The sequence below is a fragment of the Aythya fuligula genome, chromosome 17 (genome assembly GCF_009819795.1).
Source record: "Aythya fuligula isolate bAytFul2 chromosome 17, bAytFul2.pri, whole genome shotgun sequence".
Taxonomy (NCBI): domain Eukaryota; kingdom Metazoa; phylum Chordata; class Aves; order Anseriformes; family Anatidae; genus Aythya; species Aythya fuligula.
The window spans coordinates 9,644,126-9,669,708 of NC_045575.1; the positions used below are offsets into that span (position 1 = coordinate 9,644,126).

At 51.8% G+C, this 25,583-nt stretch overlaps 4 protein-coding genes across 4 annotated transcripts; 2 read left to right on the top strand and 2 right to left on the bottom strand.

Annotated features, from left to right (window-relative positions):
• The first annotated feature begins 2,433 nt into the window (after positions 1-2,433).
• On the top strand, positions 2,434-3,402 carry TSSK2 (testis specific serine kinase 2). Its single transcript, XM_032199101.1, has one exon. It carries the CDS (start codon positions 2,434-2,436, stop codon positions 3,400-3,402), a length of 969 nt encoding a protein of 322 aa, XP_032054992.1.
• Positions 3,394-13,077, bottom strand: ESS2 (ess-2 splicing factor homolog). Its single transcript, XM_032199292.1, has 10 exons — positions 12,955-13,077; positions 12,654-12,822; positions 11,444-11,539; positions 10,688-10,854; positions 8,669-8,786; positions 7,918-8,051; positions 7,670-7,772; positions 6,218-6,327; positions 5,187-5,302; positions 3,394-4,644 (listed from the first exon to the last, which is right to left on the bottom strand). The coding sequence occupies exons 1-10, from the start codon at positions 13,072-13,074 to the stop codon at positions 4,359-4,361; spliced, it is 1,419 nt and encodes a 472-aa protein (XP_032055183.1). The 5' UTR covers positions 13,075-13,077; the 3' UTR covers positions 3,394-4,358.
• Positions 13,078-13,201: 124 nt separating this feature from the next.
• On the bottom strand, positions 13,202-15,198 carry GSC2 (goosecoid homeobox 2). The gene is made up of 3 exons (XM_032199102.1): positions 14,901-15,198; positions 13,827-14,074; positions 13,202-13,396 (listed from the first exon to the last, which is right to left on the bottom strand). Exons 1-3 carry the CDS (start codon positions 15,196-15,198, stop codon positions 13,202-13,204), a joined length of 741 nt encoding a protein of 246 aa, XP_032054993.1.
• A 4,136-nt stretch (positions 15,199-19,334) lies between these two features.
• LOC116496194 lies at positions 19,335-24,927 on the top strand. Its single transcript, XM_032199103.1, has 16 exons — positions 19,335-19,447; positions 19,794-19,971; positions 20,086-20,172; positions 20,549-20,752; positions 20,855-20,977; positions 21,192-21,312; positions 21,572-21,723; positions 21,995-22,079; positions 22,285-22,421; positions 22,741-22,938; positions 23,057-23,738; positions 23,821-23,973; positions 24,071-24,180; positions 24,258-24,418; positions 24,619-24,779; positions 24,866-24,927. Exons 1-16 carry the CDS (start codon positions 19,335-19,337, stop codon positions 24,925-24,927), a joined length of 2,727 nt encoding a protein of 908 aa, XP_032054994.1.
• Positions 24,928-25,583: the final 656 nt, after the last annotated feature.

Here is a 25,583-nt window from a genome sequence, read left to right on the forward strand (position 1 = left end):
TACAGGAATAGCCCATCTGAAGAGCACTCCATAACCTTCAAGAGATCCAGTTTTATAGCATTTCACTGAAAATAAATTATAGTTCCAGCAAATACACGAAGGCCCTTCAATCTGGCAGAATCAAGACTAGGATGTTAGTGAGGTTGTGTAGGTTAATTCACTCCAGGGATGACAGAACCAACACTGTCCCACAAGATATTTGCTGCAATCTGCTTTTAGGCATGAATTGCACGATATGAAACTAACACTTCCCAGATTCCCCATTTGTCTACATGTTATTCTGTGAGCTGGCCACATCCTGGTATGAGCACAACTAGCCTGAAATACTAGGAAGCGTTCAGCCAAGGCCTTTCTGAGCAAAGAAATGCTTCTGTGTGTGAGCATCATCTGTTAACTAGGGACACTGATTGTCAGAACACTGTGAAATAAATGAATAGAAATGTTACCTAAAAACTTCATCGTTATTTACCCAGTTCGGTCCTCAATGGTCACTGAAAACATGGACACATTGGTAAACAGACATTCTTTACGTTCATTTATGAACATCTGAGAATAGTTTTTGTTTGTTTACCTGAAGAACAACTCAGCCCTCAGTTATTTCCAAATTAAAGAAACCAAAAACTCTTCATTTCATGCAGCCACAAACCCAGCAATGCCGGATTGATCAGTTCCTTTTCACAAGGTGCACTATAAAAACTCTTATTCACTTGGAAGGGCTTCCTGTTCAGGGACGTGAGTTTTGGAAGCGGCAGCGGAAACCGCGCGAGAGGAAGCTCTCCACCAGGACAAGCAAGGCAAACATCCCGGGCCTTACACAGGTCTGCAGGCACCGCTCAAAGAGCTGCCTAAAAATTTCCACGGATGTTCCCTGGGTAAAGCGTCACCTGATTATGGCAAACGTCAAGACTGCCAAGTGTTACACAGGCTGCCCTGTACTCAGGCGTGGTGCAAGAAGGGCACACACGTGGCTACGCCTGCTTCCTGCTCAAAAGGTGCTCAGAGATCAGCTCTTACTGGAACATGCACAGCTCCGAATGGTTAAAACTGCTCTTCATCTTTCTGGTTAATTACAACGATTAGCCAGAAGTTTCAAAGAAAGGGAGGAAAAAAGTTTTAAAAAGCCCCAGTCTGGCTGTCTGAGGTACTGCTTCAGTTCTTCAGAATGCTGTTGGTGTCCATGCTGGGGGACTGCACGATTGTCCCTAGCCCTGTGCTGTTCCCATCGCCGTCAAGTCTTTGAAGTCTGACACATGGAAGCTGAAAAATCAAGTTTGAAAAAGCTGAAACCAACACAAAGCACAAAGCTCCAGAGGCTGATGACAGTGAAGCAATCAACACGCAAAACAACAGGAATCCTCCAAACAGCTCTGAAGAAGGTGCTGTCCTGAACCTTTCTCGAGAATACCAGAAGCTGGAAGCCAGAACTTCCCAAAGAGTGAGGGTTTAAGAAAAAGCCAGATGCAAAGCCCACAAAAAGCAGCAAATCATGACCTGCAGAATTGAGGGGCTGAACGAAAACTAAGGAAATGAAGTTAAGGGATGGCACATCCTGCCCTTCCAAACCCCAAGCAAACAAACAAAAACCCACCACAATTCTTGAACGCAGCCATTGCAGACAAAACTGGTCCACTGTGGAACGAAAGCATTTAAGAAACTTAACAACAAGTCTTTTGTAAACTCAAGATAACCAAAAGAATTGCTAAGACTAGACTTCAATCTGTTAAGTAAAAAAGGAAACCTTCAGCAGTAGAAATATTTTAAAGGAGTTCTACTTCACTAAATTTAGTTACTTAAGACATTTTTCCAATAGCTTTATGCTTTCGGGAAGGAGCTTTTTCCTGAACATCATTATGAAAAATTCCTTCATATTACCCTGTGGAGGAGGGCAGGGAGGAGGAAGCTGGCAGACTAAAGACTGAAGAGGAGGATACCTCCCCCCCTCCCAAAATTCACCCCATGTGATTACATTCATTTTCCTTCTAATATGCCACAGATAATTCCCCACACCAATCAAATGTGTCTACCAAATTATTTACTGCACAGCTGAGCTCCTGGTTAACACAACGTTAGATATAAAAGATGTAGGCACATTTCAGAAAAAAAGAAAAACTTTTAAGCTGCTTCCACCCTACCAGCAAAACTAAACACAAAGACTGTTTTATGAAGAAGGGTGGAGCACGACCACTGTCCCTCAGACTTGCCACCACATTTTACCTCGGATGAGGTCACCCAGGGGCTGTGCAGGACTGGAATTGCCGATCTGACCGCGGGAGCTGTCTGTGACATCACACAGCGCCCGGTGCCGGGCCGGCCGGCCGCTCGCCCGCGGTTCCAGCAGCTCGGGCAGCCACCATGGTGCGCGGCCACACCACCTGCCACCACGCATGATGCTCACCAGCACCAGCTCACACAGCTCCCCAAAGCTCTCCCACCATGGACGATGCTGCGGTGCTTGAAAGGAAAGGTTACAGCCTGAGCGCCACGCTGGGAGAGGGCTCGTACGGCAAGGTGAAGTCAGCCTACTGCAACAAGTTGAAATGCAACGTGGCCGTAAAGATAATCGACAAGAGGAAAACTCCCCGGGACTTCCTGGAGAGATTTCTGCCCAGGGAAATAGCTGCTCTGAAACGCCTGCACCACCCATCGATCATCAAAACCTATGAGATCTTTGAGACATCAAATGGGAAAGTGTACATCATCATGGAGCTGGGGGTGAAGGGAGACCTCCTGGACTACATCAAGATCACGGGAGCCATGAAGGAGGACTTTGCTCGTTTAAAGTTCCAGCAGCTGGCTTCTGCCATCAAGCACTGCCATGACTCAGACCTTGCTCACAGGGACCTGAAATGTGAGAACATCCTTCTCGACAAAGACCTAAATGTCAAGTTGTCAGACTTTGGCTTTTCCAAACCCTTGTCTCGGGATGAAAATGGGAGAACTATTCTCAGTAAAACCTTCTGTGGGTCTGCTGCATACGCAGCCCCTGAAGTGCTGCAGGGCATTCCTTGCGACCCCAAGATTTCTGACATATGGAGCCTGGGCGTCATCCTCTATACAATGGTCTACGCATTAATGCCCTTTGATGATTCCAATGTTAGAAAAATGATCTATATTCAGAAACAACACAGGATTCCCTTCCCCAAGTCAAAATACCTGACTACAGAGTGCAAGGACCTTATTTACCACTTGCTCCAGCCCGATGTATCTCAGAGGCTGTGTATAGATGAAGTTCTGAAACACTCATGGTTGCAGACTCCAAAATCCCAAATCCCAACCTCTCCGTCAGCTGCAGAAACTGGTGAGTGTTCCCAAAACCTGCATGACAAAAAGCCTGAGCACAAACAGGAAGCCAAAACCCACCCTGCAGAACATGAAGGACAGAAGGAAAACGGATCCTCTTAAAAATCGGTCCAACTTGTGAACTGCTGGTTTTCAACTTGAGCTTCTCTGAACCCTTTAAGAAACACTCCTCGTCTTTTGCTTTACAAAGTATAGAAACACAAAATACAGTGCATCTGCTGAGCTGAACGAACACTGCTGTTTTAAAAGGCCTGTCTGATACGGTTTGCAGGGACCAGAAGTTACGGTCAAAAGCACATCAGAAAACTTTCAGGTCACAGTGCTGCTGACTGACACATTTCTCACACGTTTCTCAAGTTTCTGATTATACCAGCTGCAGAATTCAGTAAGTAACAGTGCAGATTATTAGGAAGTGTGAATTGATGTCTGGAACCGCATGCATACTTTTTTCACAACATAACAATTCTCTTGACAGGTCCATTGTACACTCAGGAGCATCAGTTTGAACTCCACTTACATTAAACAGAAGCCCTCTAAAATTCTGGGTCATGTCTCAATATATACACGGTTATATCCTCTCTTCTGCAAAGCACAAGACCAAAGAAGTTTGACAAGCAGGAGGAAAGTCCAGTCCAACCTTTTAGGAAGGCTTACCACGTTTTATAAATAGATATATCTGTACAGAAATGTATTTAAACGCATGGCCATCTTAAAAAAAAAAAAAGAAATATATCTTTAAAAAATTATCGCTGTTTTCTAAGAGTCCAGACTCTTCTCTGCCACTGCAGGAAGCATCCTTACAATACAGCAGCCCCGTGTAACACATCCGTGCAGTTCAGAGGGAAGTTATACCACAGCAGGAGATATTTTGCCTCCAAAAGCACATCACAAAGCTACTTCAGCCACATAGCCTAGACCTGGTCCCAGATCTAGTAACTGCTGCTTTCTGCTCTGGCAGCTGTACCTAGATACCCCTCACTACTGATGGCTTGTGACATCCAGCTTGCAGCCAGCTAAGCACAGACAGTTCGCTACTGCCTTGCTGATGACTGGAACATTTAGAAGAAATCAGATGCCTTCCTTCTTTTAGGAAGCTGCAGTAAATTGTCTGTGATCGATGTCGTGTCTTGAGATACTGGTGTCTGAGATACTGTCCTAGACTGTGGGGTGCCTGTGGGTGTCTGAGGCCCACTTGCAGGGGTCTTGTAACCCGGTGTTCCCGTGTGGGCTGGGGAAGGAGTATAGCTGGCTCGCAGGGCTTTGTCAGTGTATTTACTTGCAGTCCTGTTTACGAGTCGCTGCAAGGCCGGTGACATTGCTGGGCTTAGTCCTTTTGGAGTGAGGCTGGAATAGAAAAGACAGTTTTAACAGATTTTACAGTAAAAATTTGCTATTTATCAGGAATACTATCGATGCTTCCATAGGAGAGCTTGGTATCCACTCCCTCCACTGACCAGACCCACTGGCTGCAGAGGTCTTTCTGCCTGCAGGTAAATGCAGCCTGTCTCTCTAGAGAGAGAAGTAATGGAGAAACATCCAATACCCCTCCTAAACGTGACCAGCTCAGCCTGCCTTTTTCCTTTGAGCCTGTACTGTCCCTCCTGTGGCCCAGCCAAGCAAACCGTATCGCATCTCCTCTTACTGCAGTGAGGTGAGACACCGGCCAGGTGCGCTGCCTGGGTGGTGTGGGGCAGAACAGGAGCGAGTACCACGAACCACCACCACACACCTTCCCTTGGGAATTGAGTTCCTTCTTAAAGCTGTTGGCTTGCCTGTACCCCTTCTGCTCCCAGCACTCTTCTCATCCCTCCCTTTCTGTGTATGTTGATTTAAACCTCATCAGAAAACACCCCTTCCCAATTCCGCCGTCAGAACAGAAGTCTCACCTGGCCAAGTTTTCTGTGACTTTTCGAAGAGCCTCTTGCTTCTTTGCTCGGTTTTTAGCTGCCACTTCATTGGCCATCTTGAGTCCTAACCTCTCACGACGCCCAGGCTCCAGGATCTATAAATACATCACACAGTTTATTTGTCAAGGCACTAGCATGAGTGCTGCGTAGTGAGACAAAGCACCTCCACGGTTGGATTGCAGCTGACAAGGGCCTAAACCGGGAGGAGTGGGATCAGCCCACTCTTCTCTGCTGCTACATAAAAGCCAGAGAGGACACAGAGACCTTCAACCTGCCTTTGCAAGTAACAAAAATGGTAAAACCAGTTCAGTCAAGGAAGCAGCCATTACCTCTGGCATTTCCTCCCTCCTGCTGTCTCTGGTAGACAAACAATGTCACCTGTGTCTTGCCTAGCCTGGCCCGTAGCCAGCCGGCTCTCAGGCAAACACAGCCATAGCTAAACACAGCAGGAAAACCAGTCAAGGACTTTGACGTCTGACAAAACAGAGGCACACACAGAAAATTACACCTTCCTTAAACTAAGGAATCTCAGACAACTCACATTCAATGACACCAGCAGGAGACAGGTGGCATACAGAGTCAGGTGCCTTTAGCAAAGCCAGAGTACCTTCCCTACCCTCAAATGATACAGCTGCCTCAGACGGTGACAGACAGAAGATCAAGACAGAATAAAAGCTTATGATTTCTGCCTGTTCATACATTAAAATCAGAGAAACCAGGCACCTCCAAAAGCCCCTTCATCTGGGCCCAACATCGAACTCTGAGTCTCACTCTCTTGCCAACTGTGTGTTCCATCTCAGGTACCTTCACTAACTAGTTTTCACGTGCATCCATGTCCACCTCCACCCTCCAAGCAGAACCTAGGTTATTAGTCTCATGGACTGGAACGCAGCCCAGAGATGTGTCACACATCCCACAACAATGTTAATCTATTAGTTACTTGCTTGTCTTTCTCTTCTTAGTCCATCCCCACAAAAAAGAAGGACATCTTAACTCCTGACGTAAAATACCTTGAAAGCTGGCCCAGGTGTTCGGTCCACATATGGCGTTTCCGACCCATCCAGACGCAAAGGGGTGGTTTCGATTTCACCCCACGTCATGAAAGGAGACTCATTCACACCTAAAAACAAATTTGTAAAGTCATTCATGCAGGACATTTGACTATTTGGGCAGTACACACACACACACGCAAAAAAAAAAACATCCGGAGAGCCAAATTATGAAATGCGGCAGATTTATCAAGACACAAACGAGCCCTTCTCCTGCAGAGGAAATCACAGCCCATTTGAACAGTGACATGTTGTTCCCATTAAAAAGGCATGACCTTAAACTCCCAGGACTGCTTGTGGCTGTGACACCCTCTAGGTTACAACACCCAAGCTGTTCCTTCCATGTGTTTATTTTTCTATCCGGTATGCTTTTGCTTAGTGAAACTTTTTTTTTTTTTATGGTCTGAAAGCTCCTTCAACACGGGGAACTATTTAAAAATAGGGAAATGAGTAATGTATGTAATAAGCCAGATGTACTCGCAATTCACCTTGAGGTTAGCCTGTGCCAACCAGTGACAACATCTTGCCTAACAGAGCCTATTCTGTAGTTGTAGCTACGAGCCCAGCTAAGTCACCGGCTAGAAAATCCGGCTGTCCAGCATCTAGGAAAGGCATTTACACTGAGGAAAGGAAGCGCGTTCCACATGCCACCTACAGGCCTCTCAGATGAAAAGCCTCACTGTGCTCACCTTTTTGCACAGTGATAAAAGACAGGGAAACCCACACTAGTGAAGAACGGCTCAGAATTTGGATACCGTATCTGAAGTAGAAGAAAACCACCAGTATATTCTAACTAAAAGTATCCCGAAGCTAATACAGCTGAACAAAATGATCTGTTACACGCAAGTGTATTAAGATGAAAAGAAGAAATAGGAAGGAGGAAAATACTATGTTACAGTGTGAAGCCAGTGAGATAAAATATATCCCTATGCCCTGGGCTGAACCATCACACAACAACCTACAGGACACATGATCAGGAACGCTCCCCACTTTGTAAAAGGACCAACTGAACGTGTTGGAAGGTTAATGTTTGAATTTCTGTCTTTAAGCACTAGAGAAGCCTCACCCAGAGATTAAAAGAAAATAATAGCAGCCACTGAACACCAGGTGTAGGTTGCCTAGGATGGCTCAACCCTCTAGAGGATTCCTGTGCAATGGCAGAGCAGCTTGCTCAGAGCCTCTGGTACTGCGTGACTTTTAATCACTGCATCAAACTGGCACACACGGTACACAAGTCACCAGCACATGAGGCACATACAGCCTTGCCTCCTCATCACAAAAACAGCACTCCAGTGCTGAACAAACAGTACATCAACGAGTGCAGCAGCAATCCTCTTATATCACGGGGAGAAAAAAAATAAATAAATAAAAACCCACCACCACCAAAGACCCAACAACAACAAAAATTCTTACCAGGGGCAGGAGAGGGGGTAGCCACAAATCCGTATCCGTTCACTTTTGGAGACTCCTGGGGTATCAGCTCTTTCCCATCCGGTCCCACTTTGCCCTGTTTGTACTAAAATAATAGAAGACAATGTCATTCATCTGTCTTTAGAGAAAGGTGCCAGTCAGCTGTATCAAGCACACGCAGTTCTCCTGGCTGACAAACATCAGAGAGCAGTTTTAAAAGGCTTAGGTCAGAAGCAGTAAAATTATCCAACCTGAGCATTGAGGGCTGCAGCTTGCTGGAGCTGGGATTTGCTCACGGCTTGGCTAAAAGGGTCCTTCACAAAACGAGTGTTTCGATGGACAACTTCCCTGGGCTTCTTGAATGTGTCCTCCTCATCAGGTACACCTGGAAAAGCAGAAGTCTTTTATGGAAGGGCTCAGGTACCACCAGGATACGATTTGTAACACAAAAAAGATAAGTTAAGATCAGTGTTTTTTTGTTTGGTTGGTTGTGGTTGTTTGTTTTGTTTTTATTAAAGAAAAGAGTCAACTATATTTTCTTTTCTCTACTTCATTTTTTGGTAGAAATTATCATTTGTATATTTATAGCCAGAATGGAAGCTACAAAATGATGTAGTTTTCTATAGTAACCAAGGGACCAAGAAACAAAAGGTGCTTTGAGAAGCAAGGAATGAATAAAGATGACAGAAAAATGCTTATAAATAAGATAAACCAAACCGGAAAGATCTACGGCTCCTGTAAACAAGCACTTCTGTAACATGTTCAGTGATTGTGTTCAGTGACAGAACATGTTCAGGCTTTGCAATCAGAGGCAATGAAGCAAGATCCCAGGAACGGGGCGGGGTGCAGAAGACTAACAACTGCACATCTCTGAGCTCCACAGAATAAATAGCACAGTATCACCAGAAAGAGCTGCTCTGTCACCTACAGAAGTGCTCTAAGCACTGTTTGGAGTCAACCCACCTAAACCAGTGCATCTCCTGAGAGACTTGCATGCCTCACCTGTTGGATAATACATGAGGGTGTTTCGAGCAGTGTACTCCCAGGTCTCCAGCCCAGCTTTCACATTCTCCAGGGCTTGCTGCTCCGCTGAAGGAAGTGCCAGGTTTTCATTTCGTCGCTGGAAGAATGTAAATAATAATAATAATAAAAATGAAAAAATAGGTATGAAACAGACTCCTGCTATCTTTTAATCAGGCATATATATTACTTGGAGAGCTCAATCACCAGCTCAGCCACGTGCCCTAACGCACTTCACACCTGCATAGCATCAGCTCCCTCTCTCTAGCAACTGGCACTTGAGAAAACATCCTGTCCCGTAGGTGAGCTTCACAAACGAAAACTCTGTATGAAATTCTGGTATAAAATCAAGTGAAGACTAAAGACTTCTCAGAAAGATTATGACAATTACATCTTGCAACAACACTTAGAATGGTTCAACCTTTTTCTCTAGTAATGAAAATTAAAATGAAGCCTTCGTCACTAAAAAAGGGAACAGCAAGACATGCTATGTGTCTAATATCAAGGCAGTCTACAAGGCCAAAGAGAGTAACCCTGGGAGAATCTTTGTACCATCCCAGTCTCACGCAAAATGTATTAGCTGACATAAGAAGTAAGAAAAGAGCAGAAACTGCCTGAATACTCAGAGAACTGGTAAGCTTTTCCATAGGAATACAGCTATGGAAGTACTTGTCATATTGACACTATTACCTGCATGCCGGTACCAGCACAGTAGCATCACTAGTAGTTACAAGAAGCTAGCAGAATACAGTCAGCCATTGATAAGTTACTACACTTTTTATTTTTTCCACACTAAAATTCGACAATACTACCAGAACAGATTAACTGATATCATCCAGAGGTATCATCCATATACACTTATAAAGCAACATCATTGCTGAACACATCAAATGAGGCCACAGCGTCTGCTCCACAAGCAGGCATGCTGTGCAAGGAAGAGCAAGGTCTGAACACACAGCGCTGCCTGACAGGAAGACATGGCGCATCAGCACCAGGCTGGCTCTGACAACCTTGCCTTGACCCAAAACAATCCCTTTGGGGATGTTCTGCTGCCTGCCTTTTAATTCTGATTTAAAGCATTCTAGCCAAGAAGATGCACAAGGATACACAGAGGGTACTTTTATTGTAACAGGCTCTGAGGCTTCACATTATCTGGGATTTAAAAAAAAAAAAAAAAAACACAATGGCAAGCTTCACTTATGTATTAGTGCCAAAATTAATTCAAAAGGCATTGCAGCTCAGATCCACATTGACACATCTGGCAACACTGCGAGCTACTCACTACTGATCTAGAAAGACTGACGTGGCAGCCCCAGAACAGCTCCTGTATCTCCCATAAAGCTAGCTGACGAAGACAGCACAGCCAGCCACAGTGTGCAGTATTTTACATCAGCAGTTGAACAGATTATTACTGATAATAGACACAGAAAACTGAAATAAGAAAAATGATCCAACTGCAAATGATAAATGGTTAATGGACAAACATGGGGAACTGTACTTCAGCTGCTCGCTTTGATATTGCTGCCTCTGGAAGAGACTGCCAGGAACACTCACATGTGTACCTGGTGCTGTGCTTCCCAGGCTCAGAGCCCCAGGCAGAGAGAGATCTTCAGTGACTTACATCACTTTTATCACTGAAGACTATCCTTGTATTACAGATGGGAAAAACAGGATTTCAAAATGAAGCATTCAGCTATCACAGAAGCCAAAAAACTCAGGCTTAGCTCAGCTTTAGATGTGATCACTCCATGCACCTTCTATCAAGTTCTTTCTATTCTTATTGAAGAATTCAGTAATTCTATTCTTATTCAATAATTCAAAATTCAATAATTCAACAGCCCCATACTCAAAACCAATGAATTCTCCTCTGGATTTACAGCAGCTTTTGAAAACAGAAGGTAAGATAATATATTACTTATTCAAGCAAGAAATACAGCAAAATGTTGTTTCTGTGTTGTGTCATTTTGGAAAAGCAGCGCTACACTTGAGCCATTTCCTTACCTGGGTGTACTCCTCTTCTGCATTGTACAGCCACGCATGCTTGACTTTCTCCTTCTCTTTGGCCACTTCCATGATCTGCTCAAACGAAGCATTATCTTCGCTCGTGTGTTTTGCTAAGAAGCTGTCCAAATTGGGAAGCGCATCTTTATCATCTTTTTCTGCTTCTCCTAACAAGAGGAGGAAAAAAGCCTGAGAAAGGTTAATACCTCCCTTTCTATAACAGACCTACACGTAACTCCTTGTCCCTTCTGAGAGCTAGCCTTCTACTGACCCACTAATAATTAAACATAGTCAAAAAAGTACATACATGCAGAGTGGTAGAATATTATTTTTTTAGAAGACAACCAATTTTCACACAAAGGCTTCTACAGCATTTATAGCTACTTGTGTTAAAGGGAAAATGCACAAGCGGACAGCTGCTAGCAGACGTCTATAGTAAACTATACAAACATCTCTACCCCTACTACCATTGCTTATTGACCCTAATTTCAGGTGACACAGGAAAAAATTACTGCTTTGAAAGAAATAAGCTGAATTAAGAATTTGCACAGCCCTAACTCATAACTGAGAATTCACACACCCGATATGAAATTTGCATCAAGCCCAACTTCCAAGTGATCATTTTCACTTACTTAGAAGGTTAAAAGAAACTGCTTAAACCTTGGCTAAATACCCGAAACCTTCCCAGGAGACAGAGCTCACAAATATATGTTCCTGCTGCTGAAGAATTCAGCTACAGGAACATCATTCTCCTACCTTCCTCTGCAGCTTTGATGCCAGCTTTGGATTTATTTCCCAGTGGAAGACCACCTGGATGAACTTCTGGGGTTTCAAATGTAGCTGGAGTAACATCTGAGACAGAAACAAGAAGGTTTACATGGTTACCAGAGCACAGAACAGGCCACTGTCCGTGGTATCTTGCATCACAGTATGGGTCACGTACCAAATATGAGTCACAGAAGACGTATCACAAGAAGACTAATTTAATTAAAAAGTTGTGAAAAGACTACAAAATAGTCTTTTCAATACTGTGCTAATCACTGAACAAGATTTTGCTCTAAAACATTTTTTTCCTGCTGAGAAAAATACACAGGAGAACCAAGGCCCCATGTATTTGCCATCCTATGTACAGCTTTAACCAACAGAAGCAGCGGCATGAGCATGTTAACAATCTAACCCAGGTGAGTGTTAGCACCTATGGTAGGGAAGGAAAGGAAGCCACTTGGTGAGGTGTGTTCTTTTGCCATGAGAAGGCTAGTTACCTAAACTACGCAGCTAGAAGTCATCCAGGCACCGGGCTTTAGTGTAAAACACAGCTGAACTCAAAGTGAAAGCAAATATACAGTAAGGCATCAGATGCCTGCTACACAAACCTCTGACAGTCATGAACTTTCAACAACTTCCAACCTAAATATATGAAACTCTTCTTTATTTACAATTGCAACAAAATCCCCTGAAACTATAATAATGACTGAGCACATAGCCTAGAGCTTCTGATACTGCGAGTCAGAACATGTAACTTTCCCTGGAGCACATGAGCTTGACAAAATGTGGCTCTGAGTTATGGTTACTCTGCAGCTGTTTCCGCCCCCACTCCCCCAACAGCACTCCTTCTAAATGGCATTATTAAACGCCATCAGGGAGAAATTCAGCATTAGTCATCAGATATGGCTACTGCTGACTGCGGTATATGAAAGAATCAGGACTGACGTTACCTGGGACTTAGACAACCACCGCCAGCATGAAGTTAGGTAAAAGAGCCATAATATTAAATATAAAACCTTCCACCTTAAATAAACCTAATAAAAATAAAGTTCCAAACAGTTAAGGCAGCCTTTTTTCTTCCTTGCGTAGCCCACTGTATAAAAAGACAAAGCACAAGTGTGTTTTGTTTGTATTTTTTTTTTGTGGAAGCCACCTACGCTCTCAGCATAAGCACTAGGGCAGCCCGGCGAGCGGTTCTTACACGGCACAGGGGTGTCCCTCGAGGATTTGCCCAGCGAGGAGCCAAACTTAATAGCGATTTGCCTCATCTTCTCCAAGTCACCGTTTTCCTCCGCCTCCAGATACTCCTTCTGCGCTCGCAGCTTCTCCACGTCGGGGAAGAAGTCCCGCTGGATGATCTTCTCTAGACTCTACACGCGGGGAGAAACAAACAACGCGTAAACGAACCGCGGGGACGCTGAGGGGGCCCCGGGGCCGGGCCCAGGCCAGGCCGCGAGCAGCCGGGCGGGCAGAGCGCGGGGCCGGCCGCGCCCGCCGCGCACCTCGATGTACGCGTCCTCGTCCAGGATCTTCTTGGGGCCCGGCCGCGCCGCCGCCGCCTCCCTCTGGGCCGCCACCGGCACCAAGGCCCCGGCGGAGGCCGCGGGAGCCGCCGCCATCATGGCGCCTCCTCAGCCGCCGTAGCCGCCGCGCGGTGACGTCACGGCGCCCCCTGGCGGCCCGTTGCCATGGCAACGGCGCGGCCCGGTCCCGACCCCGTCCCTCCTCTCCCCCGCCTCAGCCCGCGGCCTACCCGGGGCGCCCCCCGAGCGCCGTGCCCCGAGCCGGGGCCGGGAAGGGCCGCGCCGCCTCGCCGCCGTCCTCCCGGCTGCCCCGAGCGCAGGGGGCTCCGGCCGGGGGCTCCTTGGTGCCCTGCAGGCCCAGCGCCGCGGCGGACGCCCTCTTCTGGTGGCGCCACTTGGCCCGGCGGTTCTTAAACCAGACCTGGAAGTGCAAAACACGAAGTGAACGCCCGCTGCAATCAGTGCGGCTCCCCACAGAGACTTTCCCCCACAATAAATGTAATACAAAGTGTAATCAGCCCTCCCCGGGTGATGGCATACATAAGGGACACAGGTTCAGGTGCAGGGCAGGAGCACGTCCATGGTTGTACAGGTGGTTCTGTGACAGGCTGGCTTTATGGCGCCAGAAACCAGAACAAATACCCCAGCCAAGCACTTTAACACTCTTCCATTACTTGCCAAACCTAAATTCAGGTCTTTTGTCAAATACCCGAGAAAGGTTTCACACTGAAGCCCTGCCTCTGCAGCTCCCAACACAGACAGTGCAACCCCTCAGCCTGTGTTCCCCTGGGGTGACAGCAGGCAGAGGCACAACGCTCCCCCTGCCACCTCACAGGGCTGCAGGACCTCACCTCCACCCTCTCCTCCTTCAGGTGGATGCGGTTCGCCAGGTGCTCTCTGGTGATGACGTCCGGGTACTGGTTCTGGTGGAAAAGCGTTTCCAGGGCCTGCAGCTGGTCCTCGGTGAATATGGTGCGATGGCGGCGCGTGCGGCGCTGAATCTGCTGGAAAGCCTGCAGCTCGCTCGGGCTGCCCTGGGGACTCCTGCAGGCTCTGGCTGCCGAGTGAAGCAGCCGCATGGGCCAGGGGAACCTGGCGTCTGCAAGGAGAGGGACAGTCAGCGCCATGGGGACAAGGGGCTAAGACACAGCCCTGGCTCAAGGCAGGTCAGGCACGGACTGCATCCACACCTGTGAGGTGGAAGGAGCACAGCAGGCCAGCTGGCATGGATGAAAAGCTGCACGATCATTATGCAAGTGTGAGAAGGGCTTAGGGCATCGCTCAGGGAAAAGTGTGCAGACAGGGAGCACTGGTGGTGTTTTCCTTGTTTACTTGCCAGTTACACAGTGGCCAGCTCCAGAAAATGACTGGAAACTTACATAGCGGATAGAGGTTGTGACTCCATCATGACTTGGGGGATTTCTGAACGTTCAGGATACTTTTGAACCACATGCTTGAGGTTTTTTACTTTTTCTTTTTTTTTTTTTTTCCCAGATGCAGAAGTTTTACTAGATGTAACCAAGAATATCTTTCCCTTAGAGGACAAGTGAGATTTCTGAGGGTGGGTTGCATCATGAAGCTCAGGCACAGCTCTGTGCACTGGCAGAATGACCATGGGCCCCCACACTCCCTGGAGAACTTCCACCCCTGGAAAGATCAGAGTTTGTGTGTTTTACAATAAAGCAGCCGTATGTGGTGATAAATAGCACCTGTTGTTTTTAAAACCCTGGCAGCATTGCAGGTAAGGTGCCTGCTCTCCCCAGCCACACTGAGAACAGATCCAGCAGTCTGAGGAAGCCAAGCTGGAGCTGTGGCAGGCCACATAGTGCCACATCGTCACACAATGTCCAGCATTTCCCCTCTACCCAGTGTCAGCACCAGCCCCTCCACAAGCAGCATGTAGTGGATCAACCCCAATGACTCACCCAGCCAACTCGGAGAGTCCTGCAGGGGCCGGACACTCGTGTGGGAGCAGCAGCAGCAGTTGCAACCTGCACCTTCCAGCTCTTCCTCCTCCTCCTCCTCTTCCTGCAGGTTGCTGGCCGTGATGGCCTCCAGCTGGCGCAGTCCCTTGGGCGTGCAGTCCAAGATGCCCTGCAGGCAGAGCGGGACCAGGACCTGGGAGCTCTTCTCAGCTGGGCTGGAGAGGATGTTCTCGATGCTGAACGAGCACTGCAGACCTCTTCTGCCCGAGCCGGTGTCTGGTGCTGGCTCTGCAGACATCCTCAGCCAGGAGCAGCGGCCGTGGGAACAGGAGCTCACGCTGAGTAGGGTCTGCTCTCTGTGCAGACTCTGGAATGGGGTCTTGCGAGGAAAAAAGGCAGCTTACATAGCCTTCAAAGCAGACCAGTGAGGCTATCCAGAATCGCTGCTTTGTCCCGGAGTTTCAAGTGACTGTCATTCTTGCAGCAGAGTTTTTATTTTATACACACGTGCACTTTTTCTCCCTCTAACCTAACTGCTTTATGACTGAAGCCACCCTAAATATATATGGAGAGATATAATCCTTTTGGAAAGAAAACCGTAAACCCCCTTGTGAATAAAATAAATTCTAACTAATCTTGGCGGCTTTGTGAAGGGTTAGTGTGGATCTAAGATTTAGCTAATCCCACAAAAATGACTCCAGAAGGAAATCTGATTTCTCCATCTCGGGTGTAGATTTGAGGCGGTTATGATCTCCATTGTGCCGGAGCCTCCAATTCAGGGCAGGGGGAGGACAGCCGTTCCCAGCCCGGAAATGGACCGGAGGATTAACTCCTTAAAAGAAGCAAATTATCCCTTTCTCTGGCCAAATGAAAGCTTTCCCATCAAAAGAGAGCTGTCATATCATACAATATGAGAGAGAATAGAGTTCAGCTTAATAAAAAGTCATTTTTAATGATAGCATAGCTTTGGCTGCACCAGAACTCTCTGCAAAAGTCGATTTATTTTCTGCTGAGAGCAGTGAAATCATATTTTCCCTCCTTCTCCTTTCCCCCACCTCCATTGCCCTAATCAGAGTAATAATACAGATGCCTTGCATATATCTAACATGCTCTTTGTCAGGATTCAAATCCCTTAAGAAATCAGATACGTGGCAGCTCAGTGGCATACAGCCACCTCCATAGAGCCACCTGTGAGGGGACAGGGGGACCGTGTCACCACTCAGCAGTTGGAGGGGACGGAAGGGAAGGGCACTGCCTCTGCACGCATGTAGGCAGCCCTGCTGCAGCTCCTGGGGAAACATGGCTAAATACTTCTAAATCCTGGCAGCCCAGAATTTAACCACTTATTTTATGCCCATTTTATGGGACAACCAGGCTTCTGCAAGGATTTGTTGGTTCAGTTAGCAACTTCTGTCCAGAAACAGAACCTCTGGGGAGGTAATATCCAAGAGCAGTCACTAGTCCAGGACTTGTCTCGGGCACGGATGAGGTTCTTGCGCTGGGCCTCATGAGAAAGACCAGGGCTGGTGGGCACGGTCTCTGCAGGAGAAGGGAGACCTTCTGTATCAGCCTAGTCTGAGACACTTCAGCACTAGAAATGCCCTGTTTCTTACAAGGCCTCAGTCTCAGGCACAGCATTTTTGTCACAGCCGCCATGGCATACATCACAGGGGAAGGAAGGGGCTTTGTAACCAGGAACAGCATAGGTATCTCCGGTTAAATTGGTGGTGATGACAAAGTGCTTGGGTTCATGACTAAAATAAGTAGCTGGAGCTAAAACAGGGAAGTTGTGGTTGAGCTCAGGTTGCTTTGGAAAGTTTAAACCTGAGTTTTCTTGCCCTCAGTGCACCTTAAGCTAGCGAGCTAGCGAGGCTTTGGGAACTTACTGGTGGAGCATTCCTGCTCGGTATTTCTTGGCAGGGGAGGTAAGGCACCAGCCACACTCCTGATGCAATGAGGAGATACACGAGAGCTGTGAAACTCCTGCACAACAAACATCCCTGTGGCAACTCGTGGAAATGGGAGCCTGTCCTCAGGGGGTCCCCATCTCTGGTCCTCTTCCTTTTTTTGGTCTTCCACCACCAGGAAGGGATACCAAATTGCCTTTCTACCCTCAAATCTCTTTAAAATCTCACTTAAAACAGTATTTTTTCTTCCATCCCCCTATTTTGCTTCTCCTTCAGTGGCACAGGGGACGGCATGGGGACGGGTCCTGCTCCCCACACCATGCTGCTGCGGGGCAGGCAAGCGTGGCGTGGTCAGGTGCAGGATGCGACCCGCCCTGCTCTCAGCTGTGATAATCATACAGCCGAAGCAGATTAATTCTCATTCCCCATCCTGCACAAAGGACGTCTTTCCCTGGCCTCCTCGGCCTGGCCCTGCCTTCCCACCACACATGCACTTAGCCTATTAGTATCTCCGCTGATTGCTTTCTTTCATTTCTCCCGTACCTTTCACTTCAGAAAATGGACTGGTAATACTTCTTTTATCAAAGAATTATGGGATTTAGGACCCAGATCTTACAAAGAGACTTTTGATAGCTGCTGGTAATCAAATCCCAATCGGCAGACACTTCTCTGCACCCTGTTACCGGAGAGGAATAAAGGAAAAGGATTACTGATGTTCTGTTTACTGAGCCTCTGAGAGATAGGATCGCTGGGCTATTTCATATTAGAAAAGGGAAGGAAAATAAAACAAGAAAGAAAAAAAATGCAGACAAGGGAGGACAATATAGATATAGATAAAAAGAAAAGAAACAGGCTCTTATCATTTTCTTATTGGTTAAGGAGATTCCAAAGCCATTATAGAGGATTAGCAAAAAGGTTAATCTGCTTTAGCCGTTTGCTTGTCAAAAGTGAATTTAGAGGGGTTGAAAATCCTTCCTATGGCAAAACCTGAAAAATCCTCCTCTTCCTCCCCAACCCCTGCCTTCTGCAGGCAGCACAAGGGGAAAGGGAACCACAGCCTCAGAGACCCTGAAACATGGGAGCCCCTTCCCTTGCCTGGGTGCAGGCACCATGGGCACGGGGGCTCTGCTTAGGCAGCGCACTCCCTGATTCCTCACCGCAGTGCTGGAGTGGGGAAGGAGTCGGTCTGCGGGTGCAAGCATCCTCCTGTGCCACCCTGATTTACTGGGCGGAAATCCAGGGATGTTTCCTTGGTTTATAATAGCAGCAGTGAGGGCAAACCTGGCCCCGTGGCTGGCTTTGGACTTCCAGGTTAATGTCTAAAGCAGAGCAGGGCTGGCAAACATTGCTGAAAAACATGGTCTGTCGGTTTCCAGATGCAGTGCTCTCCTGGGAGCCACGTCTTGGTGTCCTCCAAGCCGTGCTCTCCTGGGTGCCTGATGCAGCCATCACTCTCCTTAGTTCCTCTGCAGGAAGCAAAGCAGGAAAAATCACTCCTGCAGGGTCAAAACCAGCAAAGAGCATCCCGGGGAAACAAGCAGATGAGCTCACCCCATTCCTTGTGACAGAAGGTCCCATTGCTGGTGACAAGAGGGTGGCGGGGGGACCAGGTTAAAGCTGGCACACATATCTGCTAGTGATTTGGGAACCGTGGTGAGCAGGCAGGAGGCGAAATCTACAGATGATGTTAAATGACATGGTTATGCTCTGAGAACCTGCTGCCACTGACACAATGTCCTCTGTCAATCTGGTACAGAGTGGTGTGTTGGGAGAGGCGGCTGTGCCAAGCAGAAATGTTGGGCTTGCTGTGCAGGACACCTCAATGTTCCCTCTGCCAGCACCTCAGCCTTGCCCAGCTCCCCTCCAGTCCTTCCAGGGCTCGCTCCTCCGCCGACTATGGAAACCGCTCCAGATGTTGTTGTTTTAAGGCCGAAAACTTGTAGGCAGGTGAAGTGAGATCATGCTCACCCTTCTGTCCCACCTCTACTTTTAAAGCAAACACACCACCTTGGGCATGATGAAAGTGTGGCTGTGGCTAAGGGACAGAGCAGGCAAGAAGGCGGATTTTGGGGGAATCGCTCCGGGAAAGCCCGGGACTGGCAGCAGGGGTCTGGGAGCAGCTCCAGCACTGGCCCCGCTCGGTGCTCACCCGTGGGACAACCCCAGGGCTTGTGGACACCAGGCGCCCGACCTGGGGAAAAATAGCAAAATAAATAACTAAACAAACAAAGGGAAAGCCACAAACAACCCTAAGGAAACAAACTAGAAGTGACACCCAACAAAAAACAAACCCAGCAGAGGAGAAGCACGGGACAAACACCGCACCGAAGCACCCAACTTGTGCAACCCCAAGCCCCCAACCCCAAACCCCCAACCCCAAACCCCCCAACCCCAAACCCCCCAACCCCAAACCCCCAACCCCAAACCCCCCAACACCAACACCCCCCCGCAGCCCGGGGAAGCCGCGGGCCCCCAGGCGGGCGCTAGGGGGGGCTGCAGCGGGGCCGAGCGGGGCCGGGGCCGCGCCATGGGGGCCGAGCGGGAGGCGCGGGCCTGCGCCGCCTTCTACGGGGCGCTGGGGCCCGGCGGGCCGGGCAGGGCCGCGCTCCGCTGCCTGCACAGCCTGCGGCTCTTCGCCGGGTAAGGGGCTCCGGGGGGACACGGGGGAATACGGGGGGACACGGGGGGGCACGGGGAACCGGGGGCGGTTCGGGCAGCGCGGTTGGGACGCGCAGTGTGGAGCGCGCCGCTCCGAATCAAAGCCACCCCCACCCAAATGGGGCACCCCCACCCCAACCTCCCACAGCATCAGGGCGTCCCCACCCAACCCCCCACCACACCAGGGTACCCCCACCACACCCCCCATGGAGTAGCCCTAACCCCCATCAAGCCGGGGTGCCCCCCACGCTCCCCCTCCCGTTGCACCCCCAGCCCCAGCTGAGCCCCCCTGGGGCGCCCCAACTCGTCCATCCCGGTACCATGGCAGGAGCACCACGAAAAGATGCCGGGACCAGCACCTGGAGGAGGCCCTGCAGCTGGCGCGGGCGCTGAGCGAGGAGCTGCGGGCGCTGGGCGAGGCGGAGGCACGGCCGCTGCTGCGCTGCGTGCTGGCGTTCCAGCTGGAGGCGAGCGGCAGCTCCAGCGCCTTCCACAAACTGGAGCAGGTCTGTAACACACTGCCAGGCAGAGAAATGCAGCCGAAGCTGCCCTAGAAGCACGACACAGCTCGTGTTTCTCGGGGGTCCGCGTGGGTGGCTGACCCGGGGGTCTGTCCGCAGATTGTGACCCAGCTGGCGGTGGGCCAGGAGGCTCTGCTGGCCCGGGAGGTGGGCGCGCTGCTGGCCGGCCTGGCACCGCACCGAGAGGTGAGAGCACCCAGCACGTGGGGCAGGGACACCCCAGATTTGGGAGCATCACACGTGGGGACCGGCTACAGGAGGTTTTGGGGTGTGAGGCAGCCGGGAAGGGAGTGCCTGTGGCCGGGGATCAGCCGTACTCTGCAGCACATCAGCTGTGCTGCCTCGGGGTTCAGCGCCAGAGCCCGCTGCTGACCAGTCTCCTGCATGGGAGGGACTGGGAGCTGTGGGGAGCTTTGCTTGGAGGCTTTTCCCCAAAACACCCACACTGCGTAGCATGGCTGCTGCCATTGTGCTGGGTGTGAAGGGTGCCTGTCCTTCTGCCCCCACAGGTGCTGTCTCCTGAGGACCTTCAGGCAGGTCAGTCTCTGCTCCTCGTCCCCAGGGGCTTCCCTGGGTGCCAGGAGGGACAGGGACCGATGCTGTGCCCTCACCCACAGTGTGCATGTTCATCGAGGACAGCAGCCTGGGCCGGGACCATTGGCGGCAGAACCTGGCCCCGCTGCTGCAGCGCCTGGCTGCCACCTTGCGCTGGGTGCTGCAGAGCCAGCCGGCACCAAGCAGCACCTGGGGCCACCTGGCCGTCAAGGTAGGAACCATGTCGGGGGAAGAAGGAGCAGTCAGGGAAGCCAGGGGTTTGCGTGTTCTTCAGAGACAAGGGATGCAGACCCTCTCTCTTCTGGTCCTCCAGGCCTGCCTCCAGCTCTTCCAGGCACTGCCGAAGGACGTGGCCCCTCTGGCGTGGAGTGCAGCAGCAAAGAGCGAGACCCTGCAGAGCATCCTGGGGCTGCTGCTGGAGGTGGTGGCGGGGAAGGTGCGTGTGAGCCTGGTGGCACTGGAGGACAGCACTGTACTCCCATGGTTCTTTCCCTGTACCTGAGGAGACACTGCAGCATCTGGGAATGCTCTGTAGTTGGCCATAAGTGTCACAGGGGCATGGAAACAGTTTATGCATGTTTTTTTTTTTGTTTTTTGTTTTTTTTATGTGGTGTTTTGAGCTGTGCCTTTCCCTCCCCTTCTGAGCCCAGGCCCCGAGCAAGGACACGCAGCTGCTGGCAGGCACCGCGCTGAGCATGCTGGTGAACACAGCCCCGCAGCCCCAGAGCGGGGCCGGTGCTGCACAGGCCCTCTTCCAGCTCGCTGACCAAGGTGTGTGCTCCTCCCTGAGCTGGAACCACCTCACTGGGTGGGCAGCAGGGACAGGCGTGCTGGGCGAGAGGGGATGGAGGGGACAGTGCCACTCACTGGCAGTCAAAGCCAGGCTGCTGCTGTGTCCCCCTCCTGCGGTGCAGGAGCCCAATATGCCACAGTCACTCTGGGATGAGGCAAGCCAGTCTGGGCAGTTTGGTCGTGGATAAATAGTTGGGTTTGGGTCTTTCCCCCAGTTAACACAGCCGTTTTCAACCAGGTGTAAGGGAGCTGAGGTTTGGAGAGCTGGTGGTAGAAAATCCCAGAGTCTTGGATCCAGCCGGGCTGGAGAGGCTGGTGCTGAGCAGAGGCCTGCTGACGTGCTGCAAGGGCGACATCCTCAGCTGCCGGCTGGACAGCCCCACGCAACAGGTAGGAGAGTTCATACCCAGGGGTCTGGAGCCCCTCGCCCAGCTCTGCTTTGACAGCTACCAGTGGGGGTTTGGGATAAACCTCCTGATGTAGCCAGCCCACATCCCCTCACACAGCCTGAACCTGGGGCTGATCTCCCAAAGCAGCACAGAAAGCTCACCCTGAGCTGCTGGAACAGCAGAGCAGTGCTGTGGTCTTTTGTCCTGTGATGGGGTTTTCTTACCCCAAAAGCCTGCACCTTCCTGCTCACTGATGGGCTGTGTTCCTGCAGGCCTGCCTGCTGCTGGATGTGCTCTTCCCTGCTGTACGTGCCCTGAACAAGGAGCAGAAGGACTGCCACTACTACTGCTTCCAAGGTAAGGGACGGTGACCCCACCATGGCAGAAGACTGCTGCTAAGGCTGTTAACACCTGCTCCAGCCCACCGAATACAAACCTCCCTGGCTGCTGTACGTCTGTGTGGGCTGGTGGGAAAGTGCTCCCCTTGTGCCCTGCTCCCCAGCCTGGGTGGGCTTTGCCACACGTGGTGGCTGCATCGCTGTGTCTGCTTTTCTGCTTTCAGTCCTGGCGCTGTGGCTGCAGCGCCTGCAGGAGAACCTGCCTGAGCTCTGGTGCCTGCGGGGGGGCCGCATCCTGGCGGAGGACACCGAGCTGCTCCAGCAGCTCACCCAGCTGGTGTGGGACAACGCTGAGACCCCGGTAAGGCTGGAGTGTGCACCCCCAGCACCACCATGACCAGAAACAGCCCTTTCCTTGACCAGCTCAGCTTGTCCTGCTGCACATACACAGCCCTACCCTGTAGGGCAGGGATGGAGGTACCCCCACTGCAGCAGAGCTTTGCCCCTGCTCCCCATGCAGCAGGGCAGCCCCAGCTGACCAAAGAGCCCTGGGCCACATCTGCTGGCACATCCTTCGTACTGAAAGTCTGTGGCCACAGGAAAGCAAGAAGTCTTCTAAAGCAGAAAGACAGAAGGTGGGAACCACACTGACCTCTCTCGGTTGCCATCCTTCCCTCCAGGTGGAGGGGGTGTCCGAGTTCATCCAGAGCTCCTTTCAACTGCTCCTGGAGATCTATGACCTCGAGTGCCAACACTTCAAGGACCAGGAGAGACCCCTCTACCGACAGATGCTGCAGAGGGCGGTCTCGATGCCGTGGCAGATCAAGGCCAGATACGTGCCCCTGTGTGCCATCGTCCCCTACGTGGGCAGCCAGCAGGTAGGGAAGGTGGAGTCCCTGCTGTACGGAGCCTTTAGGCTGGCAGGACAGCGTGTGGAGGTGGCAGACGGGACATCCCTCATGTACTCCTCACAGCCATCGCCGGCCTTTCCCCCAGGTGCTGGACACATACCCAGAGCTGCCGCAGCACCTCCTGAGCTGCCTGGCCACCAACCACCTGTGTCCTGCAGCCACCGAGCTCTACAGGGTGCTGGTGCGGCAGCAGCGCTCCGAGGGACCAGGGGGCACAGAGGAGGCCCTGGCTGAGCGGTGGGCACGGCGCTGGCTGCCCCTGCTGTGCCAGGCACTGCGCTCGCCCCTGCCCATCCTACAGAGCAACGCCGCCAACCACCTCCTTGTCTGGACACTCCGGCAGCTCCCAGCCACCCACGCACTGCTGGCTGCCCAATTTGATGGCCAGGATGCCGCCGCGCTCCGGGCCTGGGTGTCGCTGCTGCGGGCACAGAAGAGCATCGTGGGGACCCTGCCCCTGCAGGGCGAGGCACTGGCACGGCTCCGCACCTGCCTGCGGGCCCGCGAGGAAGGCGTGCGGCTGGCAGCGCTGGGCCTCCTGTGCTGCAGCCCCAGCAGCGGGCAGGCCCTGTCGGGCACCGAGGAGCAGCTGCTGCGGGAGTTCCTGCCCCTCAACCTCACCGGAGACTCCTCTGCCTTCCGGCAGCTGCTGCAGGCGGCCGTGAGGAAGGCGCTGGTGCGGCTGCGGGACAGCGCGCTGGCCCGGCTGCGAGGGAAGGCGCCCGTGGAGCCGGGCGAGGAAGCGGGGCAGCCCGACCAGGCTGTAGGTGAGGAGGCTGCTGCAGCACCTCTCAGTGGCCCCCAGGGCTTCTCAGGTGGCTGCCACAGTGCTGTGCGCTCTCCCCGCAGGCTTTGTGGAGTGGCTGCTGCAGCTCAGCGTCTCCTCACTCACCCCCGGGGCCAACTACCAGAGGAAGAAGACGGCTCTGCTCCTCCTGGCTGCCATTCTGGAGACCTGCACGGACACCTGGAGCCCTGAGAGGAAGAAGGGCCAGCCCCCACGTGAGTAGGGGCAGCCTGCCCAGAGCATCCCTGCAGGTCTTGGGGCGCTCCTGGTGGTCCCCATCCCATCCCATCCCACCACCCGCTGTCCTCGCAGGGACCATGGCAGCGCTGCTGAGCCACGCCAGGCAGAGCGGCTGCTGGGACTTCTTCTCTCGGCCCAACTTGCTGGCGCTGCTGAGCTGCTTGCAGGACAGCACCAACGAGGTGGGTGTCAGCAGCCCCCTCTCCTGCCCTGCGTCTGCCACCTGTGTCCCTACTCCCTTTCTCTTCTGCCTTGGCAGATCAGAGACCTGGCCTCGGAGCTGCTCCTCCGCTACTTCCCCACGGCGTTCCCCTCCTCTCTCACCCCAGCACTGCTCCAGCTGGCCCAGGACGCCCTCAGCAGCCCCCGTGTGCAGGAGGCTGAAGCCGGAGCTGTGCTGATGAAGACAATCCTACAGAAGTATGAGCTCAGGGTGGGCAAAGGCATGGCAGCCCCGTGGCAGCACCAGGATCTCCTTGGGGCTGACCACAGCCAGCAGTGGCTTGGGTTTGAGTTAGCCTTGCAGTGGTGGAGCTGGGGAGGGATGGGGTCTGCACAGCACAAGTTGGGCAGAAAACTCTTGTACTCGCAGCACCAGCAGCACGTGCCTCTTCCTGCAGGTCAGATGGCAGCACCATGAAGATCCTGGAGATTGAAGCAGCCCAGACACCACCAAACCATGGCCTGTGCTTCGCCCAGCACCTCCTGCGGATGCTGCAGGCCCAGCACGCTGTGGCTCAGCAGGACCTGCTGCGGGCAGCAGCCGTGGCACCAATGCACGGTGCGTGCTCGGGCTGCTGGAGGAGAGAGGCCACAGCTTGGTGTGTGCCCTCCATCCATGAGTCCCATTTTGGGGAGATATTGCAGTGGGGGGGCAGGATGGTGCTGAGCACCGCTGTAACGTGGGTTGGGCATTTGTGCAGGTGTGATTGCAGCCCTGCGGAGGTGTCTGCTGCAGGTGCCAGAGGTGGCTGCCTCCATGCGGGCGGCAGAGTCGGTGCAGAGCTGGCAGGAGTTCCTCACCAGCCTTGTGACCACCGCGAGGGACATCACCTCCCTCCTGCTGGGTGCTCTGCAGAGCCCTGGTTCCAACGAGCAAGGTGAGCAGGTCCCCAGGGGAAGCAGCCCTGGGAGCCACCCACACCTTCACCGCAGCAGCCTTGGTCCAGCCGTGAGCTCCAGAGGCTCTCCCTCACGCTGCTCGCTGCTTTTCCTCTTCCCAGCGGCTGCCCCATCGTTTGCAGACATGGGGAATGCGATCGGCTCCCTCATCACGCTGGGGAAGGGGCAGCAGGAGGAGGAGGAGGACTCAGTCCTGCTGTCAGAGGAGCACAGCCTGATCCTGACCTGCTGCTGGGTGTCGGTGAAGGTAGGAGCACCACACAGCAGCACCCACTGCACAGCCTGACCCAGGAGCTGGGCACATCCCTCCCTGGGGGCAGGCAGGGCAAGCGCTGCCCTTACCTGGGGGCTGCTGCAGCCCCCCACTCCAAAAGCAGCCTCCTCCCTGCCTGCCCTTATGTAGCCCAGCTGCTTTCCCAGCGCTGATGGACCCCAGCTGTGCCGGAGCTGGTCTGCCCCTGCT